At 40.3% G+C, this 27,019-nt stretch overlaps 1 protein-coding gene across 1 annotated transcript in view; it reads left to right on the top strand.

The window, feature by feature from the left end:
* trdn (triadin) overlaps nt 1-27,019 on the top strand; it is a 433,668-nt gene that overhangs the window by 98,443 nt on the left and 308,206 nt on the right. Inside the window, exons 7-10 of the mRNA XM_059645698.1 lie at nt 20,302-20,313; nt 20,591-20,662; nt 23,052-23,354; nt 24,944-25,003. Coding sequence (XP_059501681.1) covers nt 20,302-20,313; nt 20,591-20,662; nt 23,052-23,354; nt 24,944-25,003 — 447 coding nt within the window. The remainder of the gene's footprint in view (nt 1-20,301; nt 20,314-20,590; nt 20,663-23,051; nt 23,355-24,943; nt 25,004-27,019) is intronic.

Genomic DNA, 27,019 nt, shown 5'->3' with positions numbered 1-27,019 from the left:
TGCCTAAATAGAGGACATTTTCATCATTTTGTCTCAATGCAGGAAATAAGATAAGGTCATTTTAAAAAAATTCTGCATTGTGATTTCATCGTTTGCTGTAAAACTGGCTCGTAGTTAATAGCATTGGTGATATTCTACATTTAATAAATCAAGGTGAAATCAGCAATGCAGTAATAACGAGCAGATGAAACCTATTTGTCATAATAAGGGTAGTTACTTTGCATAAAGACATTGTCAAGTTCATTGTGCTTTTTAATAAACTTGATTGTCATCTGATAAAGACTTAGATTGGTTGGCAAGGCAACATGGAATCATGTTCATCATTTCTTGCAAAGAACATTTATTGGCAATGCATCTTTTATGGCCAGATTTTATCAACAATCTATCATAATGAATAAAGTAGAGTGATTAAGATAGATCACTAAGTTTGAACTGTCCTTCAGTGCAATTATATCCCCTTTTGCAGTTTGCAATAAGCGATTATGAGATTGCTGCAAAATTAATACTATCTGTCTTCCTGCAATACATTGAATACATTCACTTTGAGCAAGGTAGTAGTTATGAAGAAAAGTGGCAGTGTGAAAACATTTGATTTCCTGCCCTGCTAGTGCATATGTGGGAGGATGACCTTTATGCTTTCCAAAGAAATAGCTGATCCTATCCGAAATTCCAAGGTCAACTATTTATAACAATGTTGTTGGGTCAAATTTAGAAGGTGCAGCAAGGTCCAAGTATGCCTGCAAATAGCCAAAAAACTTTGTAAAGAGCAGAACAAAGATAAAAGCAATATTTTAAAGGCTGAATAAACTCCTGGCCAGAACTAAAGAGGGGAAAAAGCAAGAGCAATTACCTAACATTTTTAATTTCAGGAATGTATTTGTTAGATTATTAGCAAAGGGACTATTCCTAATTTAGTGGGACATTCAGTGACCTGATTTAGGTCAACAAAGGGAACATTCTTATTCCATGAAAAACAGAACAGAAGCAAATGGATACGCTGAACTATAGCATTCAATTTTTCCACTTTGGGGTATGCTATTAATACTTACGCATTGTCACCGAAAGAAAGACATCTGATATTATTCACGCTAATTATTTAAAATTCTTTAATGTATCATGTCACAATTGAATATATGAATTGGAGCAGAAGTAAGTGATTCAGACCCTTGACCATGCTCTCCTAATCAATAAGATCATGGCTGGTGTGTTTGTGTCCCAACTCCAATTTCTGACTTCTCTGATACTCATTTGTAGGTCAAAAATTAATCCATGTCTGCCTTGAAAGAATTCAATGATCCAGTTACCACCACTGTCTGAGGAAACAAGTTCCAAAGATTTACAGATCTCTGAGAGAAGAAAGATATTCTTCTCATCTCCATCTTAAATGGGGGAATCACTGAATTTTAAACTCATGCCACCAGTTCAATTGTGGAAATATATCCCATGCCCATCTTGTTTTGTTTCAATAAAAATACTTCCAATGGATAAAGGTCCTGTCAATATTTCAATATTTCTTGTCCAATGTTTCCAGATAAGATAGTCCCAACATCCCAGGAATTGGTTGAGTAAATTTTCACTGAACTGATTTTAATGCAATTATATCTTTCGTAAATAAAATAGAATTGGGTAACGTGGAAGGTTCCCATTTTTGCTTCCAATTACTTTTCAACTACTTGCTTATGAAGAATCTATTTTTGTGTCTTAAAATCATTCAAAAATCCTGCTTCCACCAGGTTTCGCGATAGAGTTCCAAAGACGCACCACACTTTGCAAGAAAAAAATTCTGCTTAGATCTTGTCTTAAATGGGCAACTGCGTATTTTGAAACAGGGACCTTTAGTTTCAGATTCTCCCAGAAGAAAAAACATCCTGTCCACACACACGTACCCTCTCAAGACTGGTAAGGATCTTATATCTTTCAAACAAGTCATATCTTATATTTCTAAGCTCCGACAGATACAAGCCTAGCTTACCCAACCTTTCCTCTTAAGACACCCGACCAATTCTGGGTATTAGTCGAGTAAACCTTTTCGAAAATGTGTCCAATTTAATTGCATCTTTCCTTAAGTAAGGTGACAAATACTGTCCAAAGTATTCCAGATGTGGTTTCATTAATGCTGCCAATAGTTGAAACACAACCTTGACCTGACTGTGCACAATTCCTGTTACAATAAGTTGACATATTCTATTCACTTTCCAAATTACTTGCTACATCAGCAGACTAACCTTTTGTGACTCACAGAAGGAAACAGAAATCTATCCAAACTTCAGAGCTCTGTATTCTCTCACTGTTTAGATAATGTACTTCTCTCCTTATTCTTTTTGTCAAAAGTGATTCCACAACAAATGGATCTAAGCTAACTTGGCCATATCCAGCCAATGAATGCTAGTGGGCAATTAAATGATAACTTGAGGAGGAAGCTCCATAAATTTCTGAACATCAGTCATGGGGAACCCAGCATATCAGTGCAAAATATAAGGCTGAAGCAACTGCAACAAACTTCAGCCAGAAGTACCAAGTGGAAGATCCATCTTGAGTGATGGCTGTTGACATCACGGCCACATTCGGCTGAACAAGACTGGAATCAATGAGTATTAGGAGACAAACATTCCACTGATTGGAGTCGTGCATGGAACATAGGAACATGGTTGTGGTTATTGAAGGTTAGTCATCTCAGCTCGGGACATCTCTGCAGGAGATGTCCTGCATCTTCAGCTGTTTCATCAATAACCTTCCCATCATAATAAAGTCAGAAGTTGGGGATGCTTATCGATGATTGCACAATGTTCAGCAGTCCATGGTCAAATGCAACAAGATCTGGACAATATCCAGCTTGGGCTGACAAGTGGGAAGCAATGTCTGCACCAGACGAATGGCAGACTGTGACCATCTCCAATAAGAGGAATTGAGGTTGTTCAGTTTGGTTGGCTCGCCAAGCTGGTTTCTCGTTTCGCAGACATTTCATTACCATGCTGGGTAACATCCTCAGTGCAGCATCTAATGAAGCATCAGTGTGTTTTCCCACCTGGTTTTTAAACTCTGGGGTCTGTTGAGATGGATTGCCTCACTTCCAGTTTTCTTTCATAGTCGAATGTATATGGGGTTGAGTTCTATGTGTTTATTAATAGCATGCTTCGTGAAGTGCCATGCTTCCAGGAATTCTTGTGCTTGTCTCTGCTTAGTCTGTCCCAGGATCTTGGTGTTGTCCCAGTTGAAGTGGTGATTCGCCTTGTCCATGTGTATTGAGATGAGTGAGTATTGGTTGTGTCTTTTTGTAGCCAGTGGCTGTTCATGTACTCTTGTTGTTAGTTTCCTTCCTGTTTTGCCGATGTAATGTTTCTCGCAGTCTCTGCAGGGGATCTTGTTGATGACATTGATCCTGTTCGTGGCAGGGAGTGGGTCCTTAGTTCGCGTGACCAGTTGTCGCAAGGTTGACATGGGCTTGTGTGCCAATCTGATGCATAGCGGTCGTAGGAGTCTTGTGGTGAGTTCCGACGTGTTCCTGATGTAGGGTAGTGTGATGAGTGTGTTGGGCTGTGTAGTATCTTTCTGATGCTGTTCGTGTAGGCATCTTCTGTCCCAATTCTTTGGATATCCATTATCCTTAAAAACCTGGAAGAGATATTCTGCTTCCTATTGGCATAGTTCCATGTTCTGCAGCGTGTTGTTGCCCTTTTAAATAGTGTTTGCACGCAGCTTTGTGTGCACTGGGATGGTTATTGCTGAAGTTCAGTACCTGGTCTGTGTGTGTGGCTTTTCTGTGTCCTTTCATTTGCAGTTTCCCATTACATTCTCCCATGACATCCAGGAATGGGAGCTGTTTGTTCTTCTCCTCCTCTCTGGTGAATTTTATTCCGGTGAGCATGTTGTTTATAAGTTTGTATCTCTCCTCTAGTTTGCTCTGTTTAATAATGACAAAGGTGTCGTCAATGTAGCATATCCAGAGTTTTGGTTGGATTTGCAGAAGGGCAGTCCTTCTCCAAATTAGAGGAGACACACAAATTTATAAACAACACCCTCATTGGAATAAAATTCACCAGAGAGGAAGAGAAGAACAAACAGCTCCCATTCCTAGACGTCACAGAAGAGCGCAGGACAAATGGGAAACTGCAAATGAAAGTACACAGAAAGCCACACACACAGAGCAGGTACTGAACTTCAACAGTAACCATCCCAGTGCACACAAACAAAGCTGCATGCAAACACTATTTAAAAGAGCAAACACATACTGCAGCAATATGGAACTACGTCAAGAAGAAGAAGAATTCCTCTTCCAGAGTTTCAAGGATAATGGAAAACCAAAGAACTGGGTCAGAAGATGCCCACATGAACAGCATCAGAAAGGTTCTACATGCCCCGACACATTACCCTACATCAGGAACATGTCGGAACTCGCCACGAGGTTCCTATGACCACTGAGCATCAGAGTGGCACAGAAGCCAGTGTCAACCCTGCGAGAACTGCTGACCCGAACTAAGGACCCACACCCTGCCATGGAAAGGACCAACGTCATCTACAAGGTCCCCTGCAGAAACTGCGAGAAACACTACATCGGACAAACAGGAAGGAAACTGACAACAAGAGTGCTGGCTACAAAAAGACACAACCAATATTCACTCATCTCAGTCCACATGGACAAGGAGAACCACCACTTTGACTGGGACAACATCAAGATCCCGGGACAGGCTAGGCAGAGACAGGCACAAGAATTCCTGGAAGCATGGTACTCCATGAAGCATGCTATTAACAAATGCATAGAACTCGACTCCATATACATTCCACTATGAAAGAAAACCGGAAGTGAGGCAATTCATCTCAATGGACCCCAGAGTTTAAAACCCAGGCGGGAAAACAGACCCACGCTTCATCGGAGGCTGCACTGAGGATGTTAGCCAGCATGGTAATGAAACATCTGCGAAACAAGAAAACAGCTCGGCGAGCCGACCAACCTCAAAAACCTCAAACCCCACAACCTGAGCTACAAATCTACTCCAAAACCTTATCCGTAAGAGGCATTCTAACCAATGCCTCTTGACATTCAACAATGTTACTTAATCCCCCAATATCAACATCCAGGATGGGGGGTTATCATTGGCCAGAAGTTTAACTGGACTCACTGCATAAACTTGGCAGCTGCAAGAACAAGTCAGAGGCTAGAAATACTCACCTCCTGATTCCCCAAGGCCTGTCCACCATTGACAAGTCAGGATGGAATACCCCGTACTTACCTGGGTAGGTACAAGTTTGAAATAGTCAGGAAGCTCGATACCTTCGAGGACAAAGCAGTCCACTTTCTGCAGCACTACATTCACATCCACTCCCACTATCTCTGATGCTCAGTGTCAGCAGTTGCATTGCGATTCACCAAATATCCTTAGACAGCAACTTACAAACGCATGCTCACAACGAACTAAAAGGACGAAGACAGCAGGTGAATGGGAACATCACCACCTGCACATTTCCATCTCAGCCACTCGCCATACTGGCTTGGAAATGTATTGCCATTCTTTCACTGTTGCTGGGTCAAAATCCTGAAATTCCCTCCCTAAGGGCATTGTGGATCCAACCACAGCATGTGGACTTCAGTGTGTCAAGAAGGCAGCTCACCACTACCTTCTCAAGAGTGACCAGGGATGAGTAATAAATGCTGGCCAGCCACCGAAGCCCAGATTCCACAGAGAATAGAACACTAATCCATCATCAGTTTTCTTCAGCTAAGATTGAGTAGATGGTGGTGGCTTTCTCGTGACATTGCAAATGCCTAATAGAAGTGTATAATTTGTCAAGAAGATGTTGCAGACAGGTGCAGTTTGAATGTAGTTTCACACCTGAAGAGAGTATTCTCCACTCTATCAAAATCATAAGTGGTCAGTGGATCATATATATACTATTTCACTGTACTAAAGTGATAAGCCCAAGATGACTTTGAAATTATGTTAGCACTCATAAATTTTCAGGGCAGATTGAAGAAACACCCAGCCTCATAAATAACAGAAGTAGAGCAGGATGACATCATGTGTTTCTAAATTCCTGAATCCACCTTCCTGTTGTCCTTGAGATGGTGTGCAGATGTTTAAAAGGTGCTGTTTGCCACAGTCAATTTATCATTAGAGATTGCTTGTGGGCTTTTCTGGCCATTTTTACTCTCTGCAGCACAATCCCTATGCTATTGAAATGACCACAGTTTGGAATTTTTTTATATGCCTGTGAGATTTTGTCAATCCAGATCTGGACTATCTCTTGTTAACTTTGATCTGATTGCATAGCATTTCATTATAATCAGCAGTTCTGGAGATATGAAGTACAGTGGTAACCAAGCCTAAAGGATACTTAAAACCATTTAAATACATTCTCATAAATCTGCTAAAGGCACAGAAATCCCCAAATCTTCATTCCAAAATGGAGCATGAGAACAGTAGCTGGTAATAGCCTTTTTTCCCCATTTAAATGAAGTCCAATGTTGAGATCTTGTTGCGTTTGAACATGGACTGCTTCAGTGTCTGAGGAGTTGGGCATTTTGCTGAATATTGTGCAATCATCGTCGGACATCTACATTTCTGACTTTATGAAGGAGGGAAGATCATTGATGAAATGCCTCAAGATGATTAGGCTGAGGACAATACCCTGAAGAGCTCCTGCAGAGATGCCCTGGAGCTGAGATGACTGATCTCAAACAACCACAACCATCTTCCTGTGTACCGGGTATGACTCCAACCAGTGGAGAGTTTTGCGCTCGATACCCATTGATTCCAGTCTTGTTAGAGCTGCTTGGTCACACTTGGTCAAATGTGGCCATGATGTCAAGGGCTGCCACTGTCACCTCACCTCTGGAATTCAGCTCTTTTGTGCATGTTTTAATTGAACCAGTAATGAGGTCAGGAGCTGAGTGGCCCTGGCAGAACCCAAACTGGGCATCAGTGAGTAGGTTATTGCTGAGCAGGTGCTGCTTCATAGGACTGTTGATGACACCCCATCACTTTACTGATGGCCGAGAATATATTGGTAGGGTGATCATTTGCCAGGTTGGATTTGCCCTGCTTTTTATGTACAGGACGTACCTGGTCAATTTTCCACATTGTTGGGGAGAAGAACTTGGTTCAGAGAACAAGGTGTAAAGCTGGATGAACACAGCAGGCCAAGCAGCATCAGACGGGCAGGAAAGCTGATGTTTTGGCCCTAGATCCTTCTTCAGAAATTTCTGAAGAAGGATCTAGGCCTGCAACATCAGCTTTCCTGCCCCTCCGATGCTGCTTGGCCTGCTGTGTTCATCCAGCTCTACACCTTGTTATTTCAGATTCTTCAGCATCGGCAGTTCCTATTATCTCTGGTTCAGAGTGCAGCAAGGTTTGGAGCACAAGTCTTCAGCACTATTGCCGGAATGTTGTCAGGGCCCATAACCTTTGCAGAGTCCCGTACCTTGAACTGTTTCCTGATATTATGTGGAGTGCGTCGAATTGGCTGACAACTGGTATCTGTGATCCTGTGGACCAATGGAGTAGACCAAGATAGATCATCTACTTGGAAGTTCTGGCTGAAGATTGCTATGTATGCTTTAGCGTTATCTTTTGCACTGATGTGTGAACAATTGTGAATTCTAGGAAATATATTATAGATTTATATATACAAAGCAAGTGTCAAAATATACTTTCTTCAAGGGCTACTCTTGAGATTTTCCTGACTGCTAATTTTTGATATCTGTGGCTACTCTTTTGTTTACTAGGGGATCTTTTCTCAGTCTAACTAACTCCTATATTAGGTGATGCACCAGGTAGTAACATTGTCTTTGAATTTGTATTGACATGTCATGTATATAGGCTCTCAAGAAAAGCTGAATGAAAAGAATTAAAAAATATCATCATTAATCATCACTTCTCCACTAAGCCTAAAGCCACAACACATGGAGAATGCATTAATTTCCTTGTGAACGCAGTATTCAAATTGGCAATGCTGTGCAGCAGGATCTCTGATTGAGTAGAAGTCCGACCTAAAGCCAAATAAATGATGTTGATTGTCTGAAGCACCCAATGAAGCCACAAGGCCCTTGTTTCTAAAATAATGTATTAACAATCCATGAGGCCAATTCCACAATGAAAAAGGAAATAGTCACATCTTCATCACTTGAAATCTTCAACACTAATCTTTAGATTATATCCCTCTATTGCTTTTTCTTATCAGGATTGTCATGTCAACAGGTTTAGCCAGCACTCTTCTTGGCTGCTGAGCCATGTTTAAACCTGATAGTGCGGTTCAAAAGTCCACATGCTTGTTGATTTATTTCTAAATAATCTTCCATATCCTGAGCCCATGACCCACAGTTCCAGACTGTCAAGTGCAAACAGCCTTTCAGAATCTACATGCCATCAAAACCTCTTTTTTAAAAATAAACTTGCTTTAAAATAAGTTTCCCACCTTCTAAACACAAGAGAAATTGCCCATTACATTTAGTTTATTTTACTGGGGACAGCTGTCCCATTGTAAGGTTTAAATTGGTGAATTTTTGTTCTGCTTCCTCTAAAACAAGTAAATCCACCCTTAGGTATCAGATAAAACCTATACACCAGACTGCAAGTGTGGTCTTATTAAAATCCTATGTAATTGGAGCAAGTTTTCTTTTCTGTCACAATTAACCTTTTTGCGGTGAAGGCTAATATACCTTTGCATATACATTTGCCTTCCCAGTTGCTTGCTGCCTCAGCATGTTAACTTTGTGATGTGTGTTTGTGGGCATATGAATATGAATATACATGGATATCAATTCTTGCTAGTCACTTTAAAAAAAATGCTTTTTTCGTTCTTCCTTCCTTCCACACAATTTACTCCCTTTACCAGCTTCTTTCCCAATCATCTATTAGTTTATATCCACTTCCAGTCTCTCCACAGCTTATTTTGCCTTCCACTAACTTGATGTCCTTCTCTATGTCGATGAAATTGATTGTAAATAGCTGAGGTTATTATAAATGACCTAGTTACTTTTACTTTTGCTGTCTGTTAACTAACTCCAATCCATATGTAAATACATCTGATCTCATGAACGTAACAACTTGTGTGGCATTAATGCAATTCTGGAAAATCTAAATATGTAACATCCAGATGGTTTTCCCTTATCTATCCTGCTGTTTTAATCAAACATGATTTCCCATCCATAAAAATTGCATTGACTTTGCCTAACTACATTTGCATCTTCCAAATCCCTCGTTACCACACTACAATAATTAATTCCTCTGGTCCTGCTTCCCCTAGATTCTGGCATTTTCCCAATTACTAATGAGAATATAACTAACCTATTCTTCACTATTTTCCCTTTCCCTTATTTCTTGAAAGGCAGAGTCATATTTACTGCCTTCCAATCCAAGTAACAGTTTTACAATCTAGGAAATTCTGTAAATTCATGATCAATGCATTCACTCTCCCTGTAGCCATGCCTTTTAAAACCTGACATTTCAGTTATCTGTCCAGGTGTTTATTTCCATTAACTTCTCCGGTGCTTTACCTTTAGCAATGTCTCTTTAAGTTCCTCACTTGTGTTAGATCCTTGACTTCCTATTTTCCATGTATATTTTTTGTATTTTCTGTTGTGAAGACAGCTGAAAAATACACTTTTAATATCTGTTCCATTCACTCATTTTCCTGTAATAATTCTCCTGCTGTCTCTGAAATGGACCAAAATATATTTTCACAAATCTCTTCCCTTTTTATGGCTTAAAGAAAGCCTTTATTGAATTTTGATGGAAAGATGTAGAGAACATGTCCTATGTTTGTTTATCAAAGCTGTGGACTCATTACGAATGAATTTGGCTCTTTTGGTTTGTTGTTATTTAGGTAAGATAGTGTATCAGTTGAGCTAAAGAAGGTGCAATCAAGCAGAATGCAGCTTGACTATAAAAGATAGAAGATGCCGATTAGTGATGGTGAAGCGCAGATACAATTTGTATGGCATAAACTTGTTGATAATTGTGTGATATAACATAGAATCCCTATAGTGTTAAAATTGGCAATTTGGCCCATCAAGTCAACACCAACCCTCCAAAGAGTAAGCCACCCAGACCCATCCCTATAACTCTGCATTTCCCTCAGCTAATCCACCCAACCTTAACATTGCTCCAGACTCTTTGGGTAATTCAGCATTGAACTGCTCATCTTCACACAGTGGGAGGAAACCAGGGCATCTAGAGGAAGCCCAAACAGACAGAGAGAGAGAATGTGCAAACTCCACACAGACAGTCCACAGAGGTGGAATTGAACCTCGGTCCATAGACTGTGAGACAGCAGTGCTAACCACTGAGCTACCACACTACTCTCTCAGAAAGGAGTTAAATAAGAACAGTTCATGCAGCTGAAAAATTGCATTTGACAAAATTAGGTTATAATGTCACTGTGTAAAATATATAACTATCTATGTTTACTAACTAAGAGTGATAAGATTGAGAACAAAGGTTACTACCTAATGCGGTAACTTTTTGTTAACCTCCTACAGGATAACAAACCCAGGTTAAATGAGAGTGATAATGGGAACTGCAGATGCTGGAGAATCCAGGATAATAAAATGTGAGGCTGGATGAACACAGCAGGCCCAGCAGCATCTCAGGAGCACAAAAGCTGACGTTTCGGGCCTAGACCCTTCATCAGAGAGGGGGATGGGGTGAGGGTTCTGGAATAAATAGGGAGAGAGGGGGAGGCGGATTGACGATGGAGATAAAAGAAGATAGGTGGAGAGGAGAGTATTGGTGGAGAGGTAGGGAGGGGATAGGTCAGTCCAGGGAAGACGGACAGGTCAAGGAGGTGGGATGAGGTTAGTAGGTAGGAGATGGAAGTGCGGCTTGGGGTGGGAGGAAGGGATGGGTGAGAGGAAGAACAGGTCAGGGAGGCAGAGACAGGTTGGACTGGTTTTGGGATGCAGTGGGTGGAGGGGAAGAGCTGGGCTGGTTGTGTGGTGCAGTGGGGGAAGGGGACAAGCTGGGCTGGTTTTGGGATGCGGTGGGGGAAGGGGAGATTTTGAAGCTGGTGAAGTCCACATTGATACCATTGGGCTGCAGGGTTCCCAGGCGGAATATGAGTTGCTATTCCTGCAACCTTCGGGTGGCATCATTTTGGCACTGCAGGAGGCCCATGATGGACATGTCATCTAAAGAATGGGAGGGGGAGCAGAAATGGTTTGCGACTGGGAGGTGCAGCTGTTTATTGCGAACTGAGCGGAGGTGTTCTGCAAAGCGGTCCCCAAGCCTCCGCTTGGTTTCCCCAATGTAGAGGAAGCCACACCGGGTACAGTGGATGCAGTATACCACATTGGCAGATGTGCAGGTGAACCTCTGCTTAATGTGGAAAGTCATCTCGGGGCCTGGGATAGGGGTGAGGGAGGAGGTGTGGGGGCAAGTGTAGCATTTCCCACGGTTGCAGGGGAAGGTGCCGGGTGTGGTGGGGTTGGAGGGCAGTGTGGAGCGAACAAGAGAGTCACAGAGAGAGTGGTCTCTCCGGAAAGCAGACAGGGGTGGGGATGGAAAAATGTCTTGGGTGGTGGGATCGGATTGTAGATGGCAGAAGTGTCAGACGATGATGCGTTGTATCTGGAGGTTGGTGGGGTGGTGAGTGAGAACGAGGGGGATCCTCTTTGGGCGGTTGTGGCGGGGGCGGGGTGTGAGGGATGTGTTGCGGGAAATGCGGGAGACGTGGTCAAGGGCGTTCTTGACCACTGTGGGGGGAAATCCTTGGAGTAATATAAGCAAAAAGTTTACATTACCTAGCTAAGTTTATCATTGTCCAGTTTAGATAAATAATCAAGGTAAACTTACTTTATCTCTCCATCATTGGAGAGCAATTGCCTAATCCTTCTTTGGATCCATAAATGTGTTGGGAATATCACACAGGAAAATTGATATTTAATAGATTCAAAGATTCTTGTCAACACTGCTCATGCAGAGTTTATCTTACAGTAACAATCTCAAAATACTTTACTCAAGTCTGTTTGTCTCATGGCAATGGTCTCATTTCAGCTGCAAGTGCAAAATCTGCTTCTGGATTGGAGCACTTTCTCTTTGCTGTTATTCTATTTCAGTGAGGAGATACCATCTCATTGAAGTTACTGCCCATCATGAAAGAAATCAAACTGTGGCCTCCACCTTGCACAAGTAGTTTGTTAAAATTTCCATAGCATTATTTAAGTAAGGGCAGAGAACGGTCTTTAAAGACATTCAGTTCTCAAACAAAAAGAGATTAATTGTTACTTTTGTTGCTGTTTTTACCATTTTTCTGTGCCCAAAAAAGCAGTCTATTTTGAATATGTAATAGCAATTACTGACTATCAACACATTTTGGGTGTGATAAGGTGAACTATTGCTGAAAGATAGAAGATACCATCCTCTTCAAATCTTTCTTATTTATCACAATCAGCCAACATCACACTGTAATATATGATACACTGTCACTGTAGTTGTAAATTATCTGTGACAGATGAAATGCACAATTCATTGTTGAATAGAACAGAAGAAAAGTCACCAACTGATGATGTTCCTGAGAATAAATCATAATGCCCAAAATTATGCAGTGGTGCAGTCGGTAATATTAAAATATAGAATCTCCTTGAAACCTCTTTCACTCTGCTGCTGTACTTCCAATAGAAATTTGATAGAAACCCAATTTAGGTATGTTAGAGTTATTTAAATCAAATCAGTAGTGTGAGAAATTCTGAGAAAATGTACTCTTATAATGTCAACCAGGGAACCATGATGATAAAGGTCCTTTAGATATACAGGCATACAGGCTAGGAGCAGCGATAGGCCTATTTCCCTATAGAATCTGCTCTGCCATTCAATACAATCATGGCTAATTTGATTGTGGCATCAAATCCACATTTTTGCCTACCTCTGATAACCTTTAACTCCCTTGGGTGTTATCTATCTCTCTATCTATCTATCTCTTTCTCTCTGTCTCTATTTCTATCTCTATCTCTCTCGAAGCCTCTCTCTCTGTTTCTCTATCCGTCTATGACTTTATCTCTCTCTATCTCTCTATCTATTTCTCTCTATATCCACATATCCACCTATCTGTCAAATATTCAATGACTGCTGTTTGGAGAAGAGAGTTCTAACGGCTCATGACAACAGAGAGAAAAGATTTCACCCCACCTGTGTCCTTCAAGGTAACCAAAACTCGATTGCCTCGAGTCCTTGTGATTGCAGGTCTTCATCCGACAGTTTAAAGATTAAGGAGACAAGCTCTCAAGACCTGAGGTACTTCCTACATTGCCGGTTGATCAGTTGAAAATAACAGCAGTGCCTCTCATAGAATATGTTTCTGGTTCATACTCATCATCATCAAGGCTTTTGGTTGCCCGATTCATACTATTTTACTGGCTGATGATTGTGTGCGTATTGATGCTCCCATATCATTCTGCACTGGGGCCTCCTCAGATAGTTGCTATCCAGAATAAGGGCAATGTTATTCTGTGCCATGAGCTGCAACAATATCTGTGAAAACAGTGCATTGGTTTATCTATGCCCCTGATGAGCACCTGTCCTGCCCTCATCTCCCTCCTTGTGCAACATACGAATCCCAGATTGAGTGGTCCCAAAAGATAGCTTCATCTGGCAAGACAGCCATGTCCATTGCACATTGGCTGTGTAATTAAATCATGTCAATGCAGCTATCCAGACAAGATGATGAGTTTCCTTTCAGGGAGTTTGCTCTAGTTTTTCCTTGCCGTTATAGGTGTGCCATCCATCCCTGATCTGCCGTAATCATTTGCATGATAAAATGGAGGCTCCAGTCCTGATGACTATTGCTGTTCACCACCTGGGCCACTTAAGACTTACAACTCTGTCCCTTTCTTGTGGCACAGAATGGTTTCACCTGTGTCTCAAATATCATGAAGTACCAAAGGACCCACAACGTACTGTGGCTCCAGACCTTGATGAGATCTCACTGGTACGTGATGCCATCCAGTTCTGCAGCAATGTGCTTCAGTGGGAGCTGAGCATGGTTCTCACCCCACTTGGCTCATGGTTAATAGGTGTCTCTTTAGTTAGCCAAAGTGTCAAAGCTTTGATTCCTTACACCGGAGAAAAGCTTTGTCTCAATGTCAGTCCTGTCTTTTCTGCCCTCGCTTGTGACTGGGGCTTTATTGTGAAAAAGTGGTTCTCTTCACTTTACAGTCAGCACTTTCAATCTTCTCCGATCACTGTTCCTCCACTGTCCTTCACCAATACTGCGTAGTCATTCTTATCTCTACTGTTACCCTTGAAACTCCTCTTGTTTCTGCAGATGCCATCCTGGTGCATCTTGACTTTCATAACCACTCCTACTGCAAGCCCCTTGATTATCAAGATCCCAGTGCCCTGCTGGATCCTGGTCCCTCCCATTCTACCAGTGACTTGCGCCCTCACTTTTCGTGACTGCACTCCACCATATGAAGCTGTGCAATAACCACCCATGACCTGGAACACCCACCTAACCACACCCAACTCCCCGCCGGGGTGATACTCTCTGCTCAGTACAACCATTCAGAACTCTCAGCTGCATGAACCAAGTCTTGGATGTCCAACTGTCTGTCTGTTTTTCTCTCTCTCTATCTCTTTATCTATCGCTATCTCTATGTTATGTACATGCACGTATTTCGTGATTGGGGAGAACTTAATAGGGAGGAAGCAGTGAACTCCAGTAAGTGGCCCCTTCAATGAAAGGCAAATGCAAGCCAAAGGACAGCCTGTTTCCTGCATTCATACAGGTCCACATGCCTATTAATGTCAGAGAAAATAATTTCAGAAGTTTATCCTTTCACTGAGTCCAATCAAGTTACCATACCCATTCAAAAAAAATTGAAGGAATAAATCCTGATACCTTTTAATTTTTTATTTATTTGCTAGCAAGCTGTTTTGGCATTAACTGAGAAATATCGACATAAAGATTCACTCATTTGCTGTATGATAGGATCATAGATACTATGGTAATAAGTAGACTACATTATCAGTAATGTTATACCATTAATGGATGACAGAACCATTTTATGCAGACGGTACAATTATGGCAACAATTTACTTATGGGTATAACATTAGAAACATTGAAGATAGGAGCAGGAGGAGGCCATTTGGCCCTTCAAGCCTGCTCAGCCATTCATCACGATCATGGCTGATCATCCACCTCAATAGCCTAATCCTGCTTTCTCCCCATAGCCTTCGACCCCATTCACCCCAAGTGCTATATTTAGTCGCCTCTCGAATACATTCAATGTTTAGGCATCAACTACTTCCTGTGGTAATGAATTCCACAGGCTCCACCTCTCTTTGGGTGAAGAAATGTCTCCTCATCTCTGTTCTAAATGGTCCACCCCAAATGCTCAGATTGTGACCCCTGGTTCTGGACAAGCCCATGATCAGAAACATCCTCCCTGCATCTACCCTGTCTATCCCTGTTAGAATTTTTACAAGTGTCTATGAGATCCTCCCTCATTTGTCTGAACTCTAGCGAAAACAATCCCAACCAAGTCAATCGTTCCTCATGCATCAGACCCACCATCCTTGGAATCAGCCTGGTAAACCTTTGTTGCAGCCCCTCAAGAGCAAGAGCATCCTTCCTCAGAAAAGAAGATTCAAAATTGCACACAATATTCTAGGTGTGGCCTCTCTGAGGCCCTGTATAACAGCAACAGGGCATCCCTGCTCCTCTACTCAAAACCTTGTGCAATGGAGGCCAACATACCATATGCCTTCTTTACCACTGGCTGCACCTGGTTGCTTACCTTCAGTGACTAGTGCACAAGGACACCAGTCCCACTGCCCACTTCCCTCTCCCAATTTACAGCCATTCAGGTAGTAATCTGCCTTCTTGTTTTTGTTTCCAAAGTGAATAATGTCACATTTATCCAAATTATATTGCATCTGCCATCGATTTGCACACTCACTGCTGAAGGATCTGTGCATCCTTGTCACAGTTCAATCATTTTTCTTTCAATGCACACTCTTTGTGTTTTACACAGTATAACATCACATTAGTAAGATAACAAAGTGTGGAGCTGGATGAACACAGCAGGCCAAGCAGCATCTCAGGACCACAAAAGCTGACGTTTTGGGCCTAGACCCTTCACCATCACCAGTTCCACACTTTGTTATCTTGGATTCTCCAGCATCTGCAGTTCCCATTATCACTGATACAATTTTAACCTCACTGCAAAGCCTCTTCCAGGGATGCCTAACCTGAAGATGTTATCCTCCTTCCTCTGGACCAACCTCAGGGAATCTCTCTCCCACTGCAACTCTCTTGTAATCTCTTCAGCCTTGAAACTGCTCGAACATGTCCTGAAGCAAACCAGGTACCACAGTCACATCACCTTCCTCAGCACCTGCCTACGGAACCGGATCATCCCCAATGGACTACAGTCTACATTCAAGCCTTCCCAATTTCGCCCCAACTGTGACTACCTCTACACCCAGAGCATTCAGACCCTTCAGAAGCGTTTCTCCCTGCGAGTCCTGAAACAGACACTCGCAGCCATGCGCCGGCATCTCCAGGCACTGCAATCCAGCCTGCCCCAGCTCAGAGCCACCCTCTCCCAGTCCTGCAAAGGACCTCTCCTGTTTTTTATCCTCCGCAGGATCCACAGACTGAACACCCAGGTCTACTCAGCTGCGCTTCTGAGATGCTGCTTGGCCTGCTGAGTTCATCCAGCTTCACACTTTGTTATCTTGGATTCTCCAGCATCTGCAGTTCCCATTATCACATCACATTAGTAAAGATTGTTTGCAACTGCCTTTGTCTCCCGAAATCAATAGTAGAATTGACAAAAGGTAGTGTGCCGTTAGGAAAAATGAAGCAGACACAATGCTTTGGATCACTCCCCATGTGGTGACCCTCAAGCAAAATATACTTTGGTGTGTATTTCCCAGTATCCAGTAAGATGAGAATCAGTGGAGGGTATTTGTCCAGTTATTAAAAACTTACTAGAAAAAGGTATTATTGTTCCCACACTAGCCCTTTTCTCTCTGTTCAGAAACTTGGGAAGCAAGAGTGGCAGTTTGTTTGGACCTCAAAATATTGGAGTCTGGATGACTGCTTTCTCATTTATCTGCACAAGCACCTGAGATATTTGGCCCTACTACAGCTTGCATTCTTGCTGTGGGAAAGACAGTTAATATCTGTTCTAACTCTAAATAACTCCTTTGGGGTTGAAATGATTTAGGATAGGTCAATAAGAATAGGGGTTTCTTGACTTCAACAGGTAGTGCCATTAGGCATGGGGATCTTGCCCTATGTTTGTTATGTGCCATATTGTTACATAAACAGATAACAATTATTAAGTGTGCCGCTCACAGTACATTAACAGACCACGTAGTCAAAGGAAATGCTTGCACAGATGCTGCAGCTAAAGTGGCTACCATGTCTCCTGCAGCTTTCCTTGCTCCCTTTAAAGACTCTGTCTTACAGGCCTCACAACTAACCATGCTCCCCCACCACCCCCCCCCCCCCCCCACACCAACCTTTGCTGCATGTGTTCACACATGGCAAACCTTTAAGAGGATGGTTACATGTAAAGGTGGTGTAACAATTCACCCATCTGAATGGTGTCAAATTCTATGAGAATTCTGCACTATGCATACTTGACTTTCATTCTGTTTGTATGATTAAAAGCTTATGAACTGGGACCAGAGTGCCCCGGATTTCAAAGGCTCTGTTTCTTATCCTCTCTCATAAAAAATGTCTTATTCAATAAAATGTGTTAATGTTCACTGATCTGAATTTAGAGATTTGATCTTACTACAAACATTTGAACAGGTAAGTCTTGACTTTCCCAGATATGTTCCATATAAGGACAGCAACTTGATGTCTTCCAATGTTTCAGTGGCAAACATTTTGGCAAGATGCTGTACTTAGATATGTGCCTTGTGTTTTCTGCATTAACGCGATTATCAGAAACTGCCTGAGAATTACTAATTAAAAAACAGAGTATTGTTAGCTTCCCTGGTATTCAACCACAAAATCTGTGCTGTGCTGGGAATATTTTTGTGAAAACATATGCAGAATTCATTATTTTTCAGTTCCCTATTTAACTACAAATGCATATCTGACAAAAAAAGCCTACATTCTGAGAATCCACAATTTAGACAAAAGATTTTCTTGACAGGGAAACCTTGGGACGTGTATTTTGAACCTTACAGTTTCCATTCTTAATCCATGCCTTTAAAAATCCCAACAGGATTGACTTTCTTGGTAAATATGTCTATAAGCTTTGTTGTAAAGAAGCTTTTAATCATGCAAACAGAATGAAAGTCAAGTATGCATAGTGTCTGCAGGGAAATGCTTTTTATTATACCCATTAGTAAATTGCTGTCATCATTGTACACTCAATATAAAATAATTAGAATCTGTCAACTGTGTAATATCTAGATATAATATAATTAAATGGTGAAAAGGTTTTACATTTTCTTTAAGACATTTTTTTCCCTCTGTTTCCCTTGAAATGGCGGTTGGGTTCTTCTTCATAGCTGCTTAATCCCTTTACCTAAGTGGCTATCCTTTACGTCTGAAAAATATGTGAGCAGGTTATAGCAGACAACATAAACAAGCTTTTGCTGTCCTCACTGTCCATCTACATTTCATCAGAGATCATTGGATAGCAATCCGGAACAGAATTCTGGTAGATGTTTCCTTGCTTGGCCAAGGATTTCCAAGGCCTTTTGTCAAACCACTGATGCCATATTGATTAAAGTCAGTTTACACAGCACAGAACAAGAAGGAAGGGCAGAATTTGATGTCCCTTTCAGGCATGTTCAGAAGTGTGGTGAGTCTTCTGATCAAGCAATAAAGTGCAGGATGCAGATCCACACTGTCCTCCCACCTCCCTCTGAAAGCATGAACCAACCAGACACCAATTGTAAAGCCCTTACCTGGCATCCAGGAAGGTTGCTCAGTTCTTTGTTCACAGGCATTTTGATCCCAATCAAGGGATATATAGCGGTCCACAGAAAGCCTGCCCCCTGCGTTTGTGTGAGCTCAATTCTCAGCCTTACCAGTGACCCCTGGTCATAACTCTCATCATCCCCAGATGGGGATCCATTGTGGTCGGCCCCTCAGTAATTCAATGGTCACTGTACTTGGCCAGTAGATCTCAGGGTGGAATTTCTGCCCTTTTCGGTGCTTAATCAGATGGGAGGCCAGACAAATAGGCAAAAGATTGGAATATGGAAGTGTTCTAGAGAAACATAATGTTGGGCTCCCATTTGTTCGTCAACTGGTGAGCAAGGTGCCCACTTGGCCCATGTGTAGGAGCCAACTGGTCTATGCAACTCACTTAGACGCCAAAGGCTACATTGACTTACTAAGGCATTGAGGGAAGTTAATGAAATCATTTCATGACCAAGATGATAAGTAAGCTATCTATTCACAAACCTCCCTCTTCATTATTTCTCTAACTGATTATCAAAAATATGGAAGAGTAATTTTTCCTTCTGCGTCCGGGGGAGTATCTGGCTTTGATCTCTACTTTTCCTTGAGAGATCAGCTAAGGTTCAAAATACACCATTTGTGACATTGTACACCTGGTTTCTACATTCCAGTCTGCTCTTGTAATAGCATAGAATAACACAAGCCTCAAAGATTATTTCAACAAAAGATACAATATGAACAAATTCTGAGAGTGTAGAAGTGGCAGATTCAATGGGAGCATTCAAAAGGGAATAAGATGGTTATTTGAAAAAGAAGAATGTGCTAGTTTATTAGCAGAGACAGGAGCATGATACTAGGAGCGATGCTCATTTGGAGACCCTATTCAGGATGGGCTGAATGGCCTCCTGTACTGTATCAATTCTGTGATCTCGGAGGTTTAACCTAATTTTAGTTGTCCCCGCCAAAGAATAACACAATGTATCCATACAATGTGCCGTAAGCTGATGAACAAGTCGTACTTATCTGAAACTCTCTGTCTATATGTTCAGATGAGATATTAGTGCATTAATGTTTTAAATATAAATAAAGCGAATAGATTGGCTCCCTTAGTGGGCAATAGGATTTCATATGAATTAGTTAATCTCTCATAAATTAATATCACAGCATCATTTCATCCTTTAAGTAGATCATGCAAAGTCCATTGAATACAAAATGTACATCTTACTTCACTAAGATGTGAGAGCAATGAATTTCCCGTGATTCATGTTTTCGTATGGCTTATCCTCTTCACAAATTTTAATGGTAGTTGTCCATTGAAAACGTAAAATGTACTTCAAATCAAAAGGAAATGTAGGAACTGTTTTAATTATGGAAAAAATATATGCAGAATAACTATTTTGAAATAACTATCTTCCCTTCTTTGTCTTTTTCAGCTACAACACTAGGTAAGAAACTTTGCTTCGATTTCAATTTATTTTAATCTATTTGTTTATTTTGTTGCAATTATGGCTAAATTGATATACAAAAATGCAATACACAAAACTTTATTCTGTACTGTGGAGATATTTTATTGGCTGCCCTTTTAAACACTATATATTTATGCTGAAATTGTATCATATTTTACTTCCACGCTTCCATTGATTTTGTTTCATGACATCCTTTACATATGTCGTTTGGTTGTTTCTTTCCTTGCTTTCTTGACATCTATGTTTTCACTCACAGAAACTAAAAAGCAAAAACCTGAAAGGAAGATAAAAGCAAAAGAAGAAACAAAACAAAAATCTCCATCAAAAGGTAAATACAAATCATAACCAGTAGAGGCACTTTGGTGAAAAATTGATTCTCTTCTTGAAGTCAGAACAAAGAAACGCTAATTTTAGCACCCATTATTTTAATAGGAAAGTTTCTTTCAAATGACTGCATGTCACCTATCAAAGTGTGACTCCAAGTGCTACATGAAAATGCTTTAACTCTGCAGGTGCTAGCCTGTACCTGGTAGATGGCATTTGGGTTCCAGGCAGGAAATGGAATAATCCTGCTAGGGAAAAGTGCTAAATGCATTCCTGGTTGATAGTTACAAATTAAATCATATAATTTCCAGGGTCAGATGAAATGCATACCGGGCTATTGAGTGAGGCAAGTGAAGAAATAGCAGGGGCACTGGCAATAATTTTCAGTTCCTCCCTGGCCACAGGAAAAGTGCTAGAGGACTGGAGGACAGCCAATGTGGTGCTGTTATTCAAGAAGGGTGCAAAACATAAAACCAGGAAACTAGAAGCCTGCCAGTCAGTCTGATGTTAATGGTGGGGAAATGATGGGAAGCAATTTTGAGACACAGTATTAATCTGCGCTTGGAGCGACAGGGATTAATCAAAGATGACCAGCACGGTTTTGTTAAGGGGAAGTCATGTCTGAAAAACTTGATTGAATTTTTTGAAGAGGTAACTAAGTGAGGGCAATGCATTCCATGGTCTAGACTTGGACTTCAACAAGGTTTTGGTAAGATGTTGCGTGGAAAACTAATAATGAAGGTAAGAGCCCATGAGATGAAAGGAAATTTTGCGAATTGCATCTAGAATTGACCAAGTAGAAGGAAGTAGAGGGTGATGGTTGAGGAAAGTCTTTGTGATTGGAAGACTGTGCCCGATGGGTTCCACAGGGATCAGTGTTGCGGGGATCCTTGCTATTTGTAGTATCTATGAATGATTAAACCTTCAATGTAGTGAGTTGTTCAGTACATTTGTAATGATATGAAAATTTGTTGGCTGGTAAATAGTGAGGATTTAGCTTTAATTTACAGGAGGATATGGATGTGCTGGTCAGATGGGCTGCTCAGTGGCAAATGAAATTCAGTTGGAATAAAGGAAAGGTGGTGCACTTGGCCAGGAAAAAGGGATATACACTAAATAGCAGGACCCTGGGCAATACTAAGTATCGGGGAACCTTGCTATGCATGTTTACTCGACCCTTAGGATAGTGGGACAGTAGACAATAAGTACAGGTAATACTGGAACTGTATGAACCATTGATTAGGCCACAGTTAGAATGTTGTTTGCAGTTCTGGAATCCATATTTATTGGAGAGAAGTGATAGCACTGAGTGGATCCAGAGGCAATTTGAGATAACAAGGTGTTGAGCTGGTGCTCATCCAGCTCTATAACTTGTTATCTCTGATTCTCCAGCATCTGCTGTTCCTCTTATCTCCAGAGGCAATTTACCAGGATGTTGCCTGGGCTGGACAGTTTTAGTTATGAAAAGTGATTGGATTGACTAGCTTTGTTTTTTTTGGAGCAGAGGAGATTAAGGGGGTGGGGGTAGTGGGGACAGCACGTGTAGAGGTGGGGGCTTGGTGCAGACATGATTGAGAAGTATGAAGGCTTGAGGAGTAGAATCAGGGTAGACATATAGATTTAAGATAAAGAGCAGGAGGTTTAGAAGGGATGTGAAGAAAAAGAAGATCACCCAGAGCATGCTGGGTATCTGGAACTAATTGACTGTAAGGCAGGTCGAGACAGAATCCCTCATAATATTTAAGAAGTATTTTGCTAGAAGCTTGAAATGCCAAGGCATACAAGGCTTGGGTCAAATTCTGGAAAATAGGATTAGAACAGCAAACTTATTATTTTTCACCAATGCAGACTCGATGGTCTGAGGGGCCTTTCTCTATGCTGTCAATCTCTATTATTCTAATTTGGCTCAATGCTAGTACGCTTGCCTCAGAGTCAGAAGGACATGGGTTCATGACAGAGTGCAGAGACCTGTTTGAGTCACCATTTAATGCTCCTTACACATGAGTTACTAAGCTAAGCTGAGTCAAGTGAATTGGCCATGCTAAATTACCCATAGTGTTCAGGGACAAGTAGGTTAGGTGCATTAGCCATTGGAAATGCAGGTTTAGGGGAATGAGCCTGGGTGGGATGCTCTTTGGCGGGTCAGTGTAAACTTATTGGGCCAAATGGCCTGTTTTCACAGTGAGGAAATTCTATGATTCTATGAACAAACACTGACTTTGAAAGCTTATCCCAATTTATAAGGAATAAACTATCTAATCCTCATCATAGGGAATTTGAAGACTATCTCTATAATTTTCCTGTTAGACATATTGGCATATTACCTGTTTTGAAAACAAAGTACCACAAAAGAGAAGAATCACATCACTAGAACTTTGTATTTCCTCCAGTAGATAGAAAAGTAAAAGTACACAAACGTGAGGAAAAAGTGAAGTTCAAAGCAATTGCATTGGAAGAAAGGGTGGAGAAAGTAAAGAAAGTGAGAAAAAAACCTAGTAAAGAGGAAGAAACAAAGCCTAAGCTCCAAGTGAAGAAGGAGAAGGCAACAAAACGTGAGAAACCTAAAGATGAAACAGATGAAAGAGTTAAACAGAGAGACAAGAAGGAGCCTGCGGAATTGAAGAGTGAGAAAACAGACAAAAGGAAGGAACAAGTGAAAGATACTAAACAAGGCAAGCCAAAACCAAAGAATAAAGGTGAAAAGACAAATATTGACAAAAAAGATGTTAGCAATAAAAGTAAGGCATCTGAGAGACATCAAAAGAAAAAAAGATAGGGCACAAAGAAGGTTTTTATAAGTGACAGCTGTAAAAGAAAAAGAATTGAAGCTTCTAATGTCTTCATTTAAATTGCAAAGTAAGGTACAATTATTGAAATCATATTTACCTTTTCACAATATCTATATTGAAACCATAATCAATGGGATAGGGACAGATAAAGTGTTCTCTCTCAACTTGGATCTTCATGACATATTTCACATATCATTCTTGTCTTATTTGTGACTCAGATGCCTGAAAAACAAAGTGAGTTAATATGCTTGGAAGGCAGTCTCTTTATGACAATTTGTGTGCCTGCCCTGAAAAGCATTTATGGTACAACTCCGTAGCTACCATCTTTTTATGTGGTTTATTGATTCAAAATATCATAAACCAAGAAGGATGCAAAATACTCTTTTGAGCACATATTGGCATTTGTCTACTTAACCAGCATGAAATCCATCAATGAAACCAATAATAACCATCCTAATTACCTAAGGAAGAGCAGGCAGGCTCATGTACTGCATTATCAAAGCTGTTTGCAAGGAGAGGACGATCACGTTCACCCTAACAATTTTAATTGTGGAGAGGATGATTTTACTAACTGCCTGCTAATTAGATTTTTAAAAGTTGTGATTATTATCAATTAATTTAACTCATCAAATTATTTACGTTTTTGAAAGTAGCAGATCGTCAATGTAATGCTTCATATCTTAGTAGTGCCTGCAGTTACTCCGCACTTTGACGTACTTAAAAAGACGCTCAGGAGAAAAAAGTGTTGTAACATCTCTGAGCAATAACTAATAAAATGTTCAAACATGCTGTTACTTATCTACAATTCAAAGAAGTTTGGAGTGTAAAACTTACCTGATTATTCTGGAGCCAAGGCTTCAAATGACACTTAAGCACACAAAGTCTCATTGTATAGACCTTTTCAGATGCCATTACCACACTGTAGAGGAGAAAAGTGATGCATTTTAAAAACAAAATCAAACAAAATTTTCTGAAAATACAAATTTGTTTGGCCTTTTTAAAAAGTGCTTTCTGGCATTTTTACAACAATTTGCAATGAAGGATAAAAATAAGAATGTAAGCACCAATTAACTTTTCAAAGCTGTTGTTTGCATTTCTGCATTTTTCCCTTTACAAATTACAAGAATAACCTGAATGGACTGATGGACTGTTATTTGCTTTTGCAATTTCTTTAAAAAAGTTGCTTATAAATTATATAAAAATTAAAAATTGGTGCAAGTATTTTATTTATTAGGCAAGTAGATGTGATACAAAACAACATTCAAATTAGAAGACATACAAGGAGGAAGTACAAGCACACTACAGTTTCTAACATAATGTAAAGCATAATTGTTTTGTTTATTCAGTGGTAATTTGGTAGTGCTTGGAACAATTTGTACTGTTCCCTCTTACAGTTTAAGCTGATGAAACCAATCCCACCAATCCCACTTACAGCTATCATTCTGTTCATTGTGCATTGTCTTCATTGCTCTTTTTTTTCCCTTCTGCTCTGCCAGATCAGTATCAGTTCTGTCGCTATGTGATTGGCATGTACACTCATGGGGATTTTTATCCAGGTACATTTATGATCCTTACAACAATTTTTTTAACCAAACCTGACTTCACCCTCTTGTGTCAAACACTGCCGTTGTTTCATTTAATAGGCTGATATTTGAGATTGTGATTAGTTTTGTAGATAACATCTACAAGTATTTCCAAAGCTGAATTCAAATTGCCCTGAGGATCTGACCATAATGTTTTTATTTGAAAGGTAAACATTGTACTAGATATCCTAGCCTGCAGCAATTGCTATTTGCAATGTTGAAAGAACTCACTACAGATAGACCTTTGCCTTAAAAGGACATCACAAATGCTTATAGTAAGAGTTTCATTCAACTAAACACTGGAGGAGCCCAGATGTTTCAGCTAAGAGTTGGTACATTTACACCAAAAGTTTTTTTTGTTAGATTGCACATTTTTTGTGTGTTTTTTTTAAAAAAAGCAGACTCCAGCATGGCTGAAAGTTGGATGCTCTTTTATTTTGGCTGTTTTCCTCCAAACAATTCAATCCAAAGGCATTTTTGACATTCAGTTCACTGTTTATCACTTATTTAACTATCACCATGAACCCAAACATGGATGCAGAAGGACAGATAGTATTGCTCTGTTCTGCTCTGTCACTTGTATTTATTAGATGTATGAGGGTGTTAATTATATTACGCAGTGCAAAGGCAAATATTGTATTATGATATTTGCACTAGAAATTGTATTCCGCAGAAAAATTGGTTGGCACAATTAAGGAACTCCAAATGATGAGGCAGTTGCATTATTTAAGTTTTTATTGCGCAGTATTGTGGAACAGAAAAATGTTTTTTTCCCCTAAAGTACACTTTTAGTTTTCCAATCTATGGAAGAATGACCATATGGTGTTGAAAATATTATTTTGACACAGTTTACATCTAAATTCGAAATAAAGCACTTATTCTGTTACTTTCTGAAATGGAACATGAACAACAAATTTAGCTGTTCAATGCCTTTTGCCATGTCACGTTCTGTTCTGTACATGTGCTGCAGATTTTACTAAGCTTCCAAATTAGTAACTACCATCTTTAATTGTTGGAAAAAAAGCATAGTAACCAGGATGATTAGTTTCAAAACTGGGTTGGGGTAGTAAAGTATGGATTTACGGATCAGATATCATCGCTTGCTGGCTGCAGATATAAAGGAGGTTCTGAAGGGCAGAATCATCCTGTAGATGTTTGCATGTAATTTTGAAGACAGCTGTGAATATCCATATAGACACTAAAATCATACATTTTTGTGTTAGAATAACAAGAACAGTTTTATTTAGCCCCATGACTTTCCGGCTTAGTTAGTCAGCATTTGTTTATATATTCAACATTCAGAAATATTATTTTTAGGGTAGAGTAATATTGTTATGCACTTAGATGGATGAACACCAGATTCAGAGAGGCTTAGTTTATAGTGTACATACTAATTGCCTTATCACCATCTTATCAATTGAATCTTTCCACCTGCTGCTGTCGTCCAAACGCTCTCTTTGTATTTCTAAATTTCTTTAAAAAAATGATTGCAAGAATATTTTGCTTAGTAATGATCTAACAGTTTACATTGGACTTCAAAGTGAACTTTGTTACTCTATGCTTTACCCAATGCATATAAGTATTTCACATTTTTCTAATATGTAGACTTAAAGATATAACTAGAATGAAGTGAAAAGAAATCTGTCTATGGCAAGTGTAGGTATAGAGGTTGATCTTGGTCTGTCCACTCTGTTGGAATGGAGCAGGCGATAGATTAAACGATTGGAGCTGGGTTGGGAGGTGGTTGCACAGTATTTCAAATGTGTTCTCTCCTTCTGACACTTTAAGTGACTAGATGTTGCTCCAGGCAGGCAGGCAGGCAGGGTCTTGTGTGCAGAGAGCAAGGTCTGGTGATCCAATTTTACATGTAAAGCACAGGATTTTTCTGTCTTTGCCAAACTCATTAGCTAAACTTGGCAGTTTAGTGTTCAGAAGTGGCCATAGCAAGCTTTGTTTTCAATTTTTTTTGGAAGTACTCTTTATGGGCAA

This window comes from Stegostoma tigrinum, chromosome 4 (assembly GCF_030684315.1).
Source record: "Stegostoma tigrinum isolate sSteTig4 chromosome 4, sSteTig4.hap1, whole genome shotgun sequence".
NCBI lineage: Eukaryota > Metazoa > Chordata > Chondrichthyes > Orectolobiformes > Stegostomatidae > Stegostoma > Stegostoma tigrinum.
The sequence above is the reverse complement of the archived record's forward strand: the minus strand, read 5'-3'. Positions and strand labels throughout refer to the sequence as shown.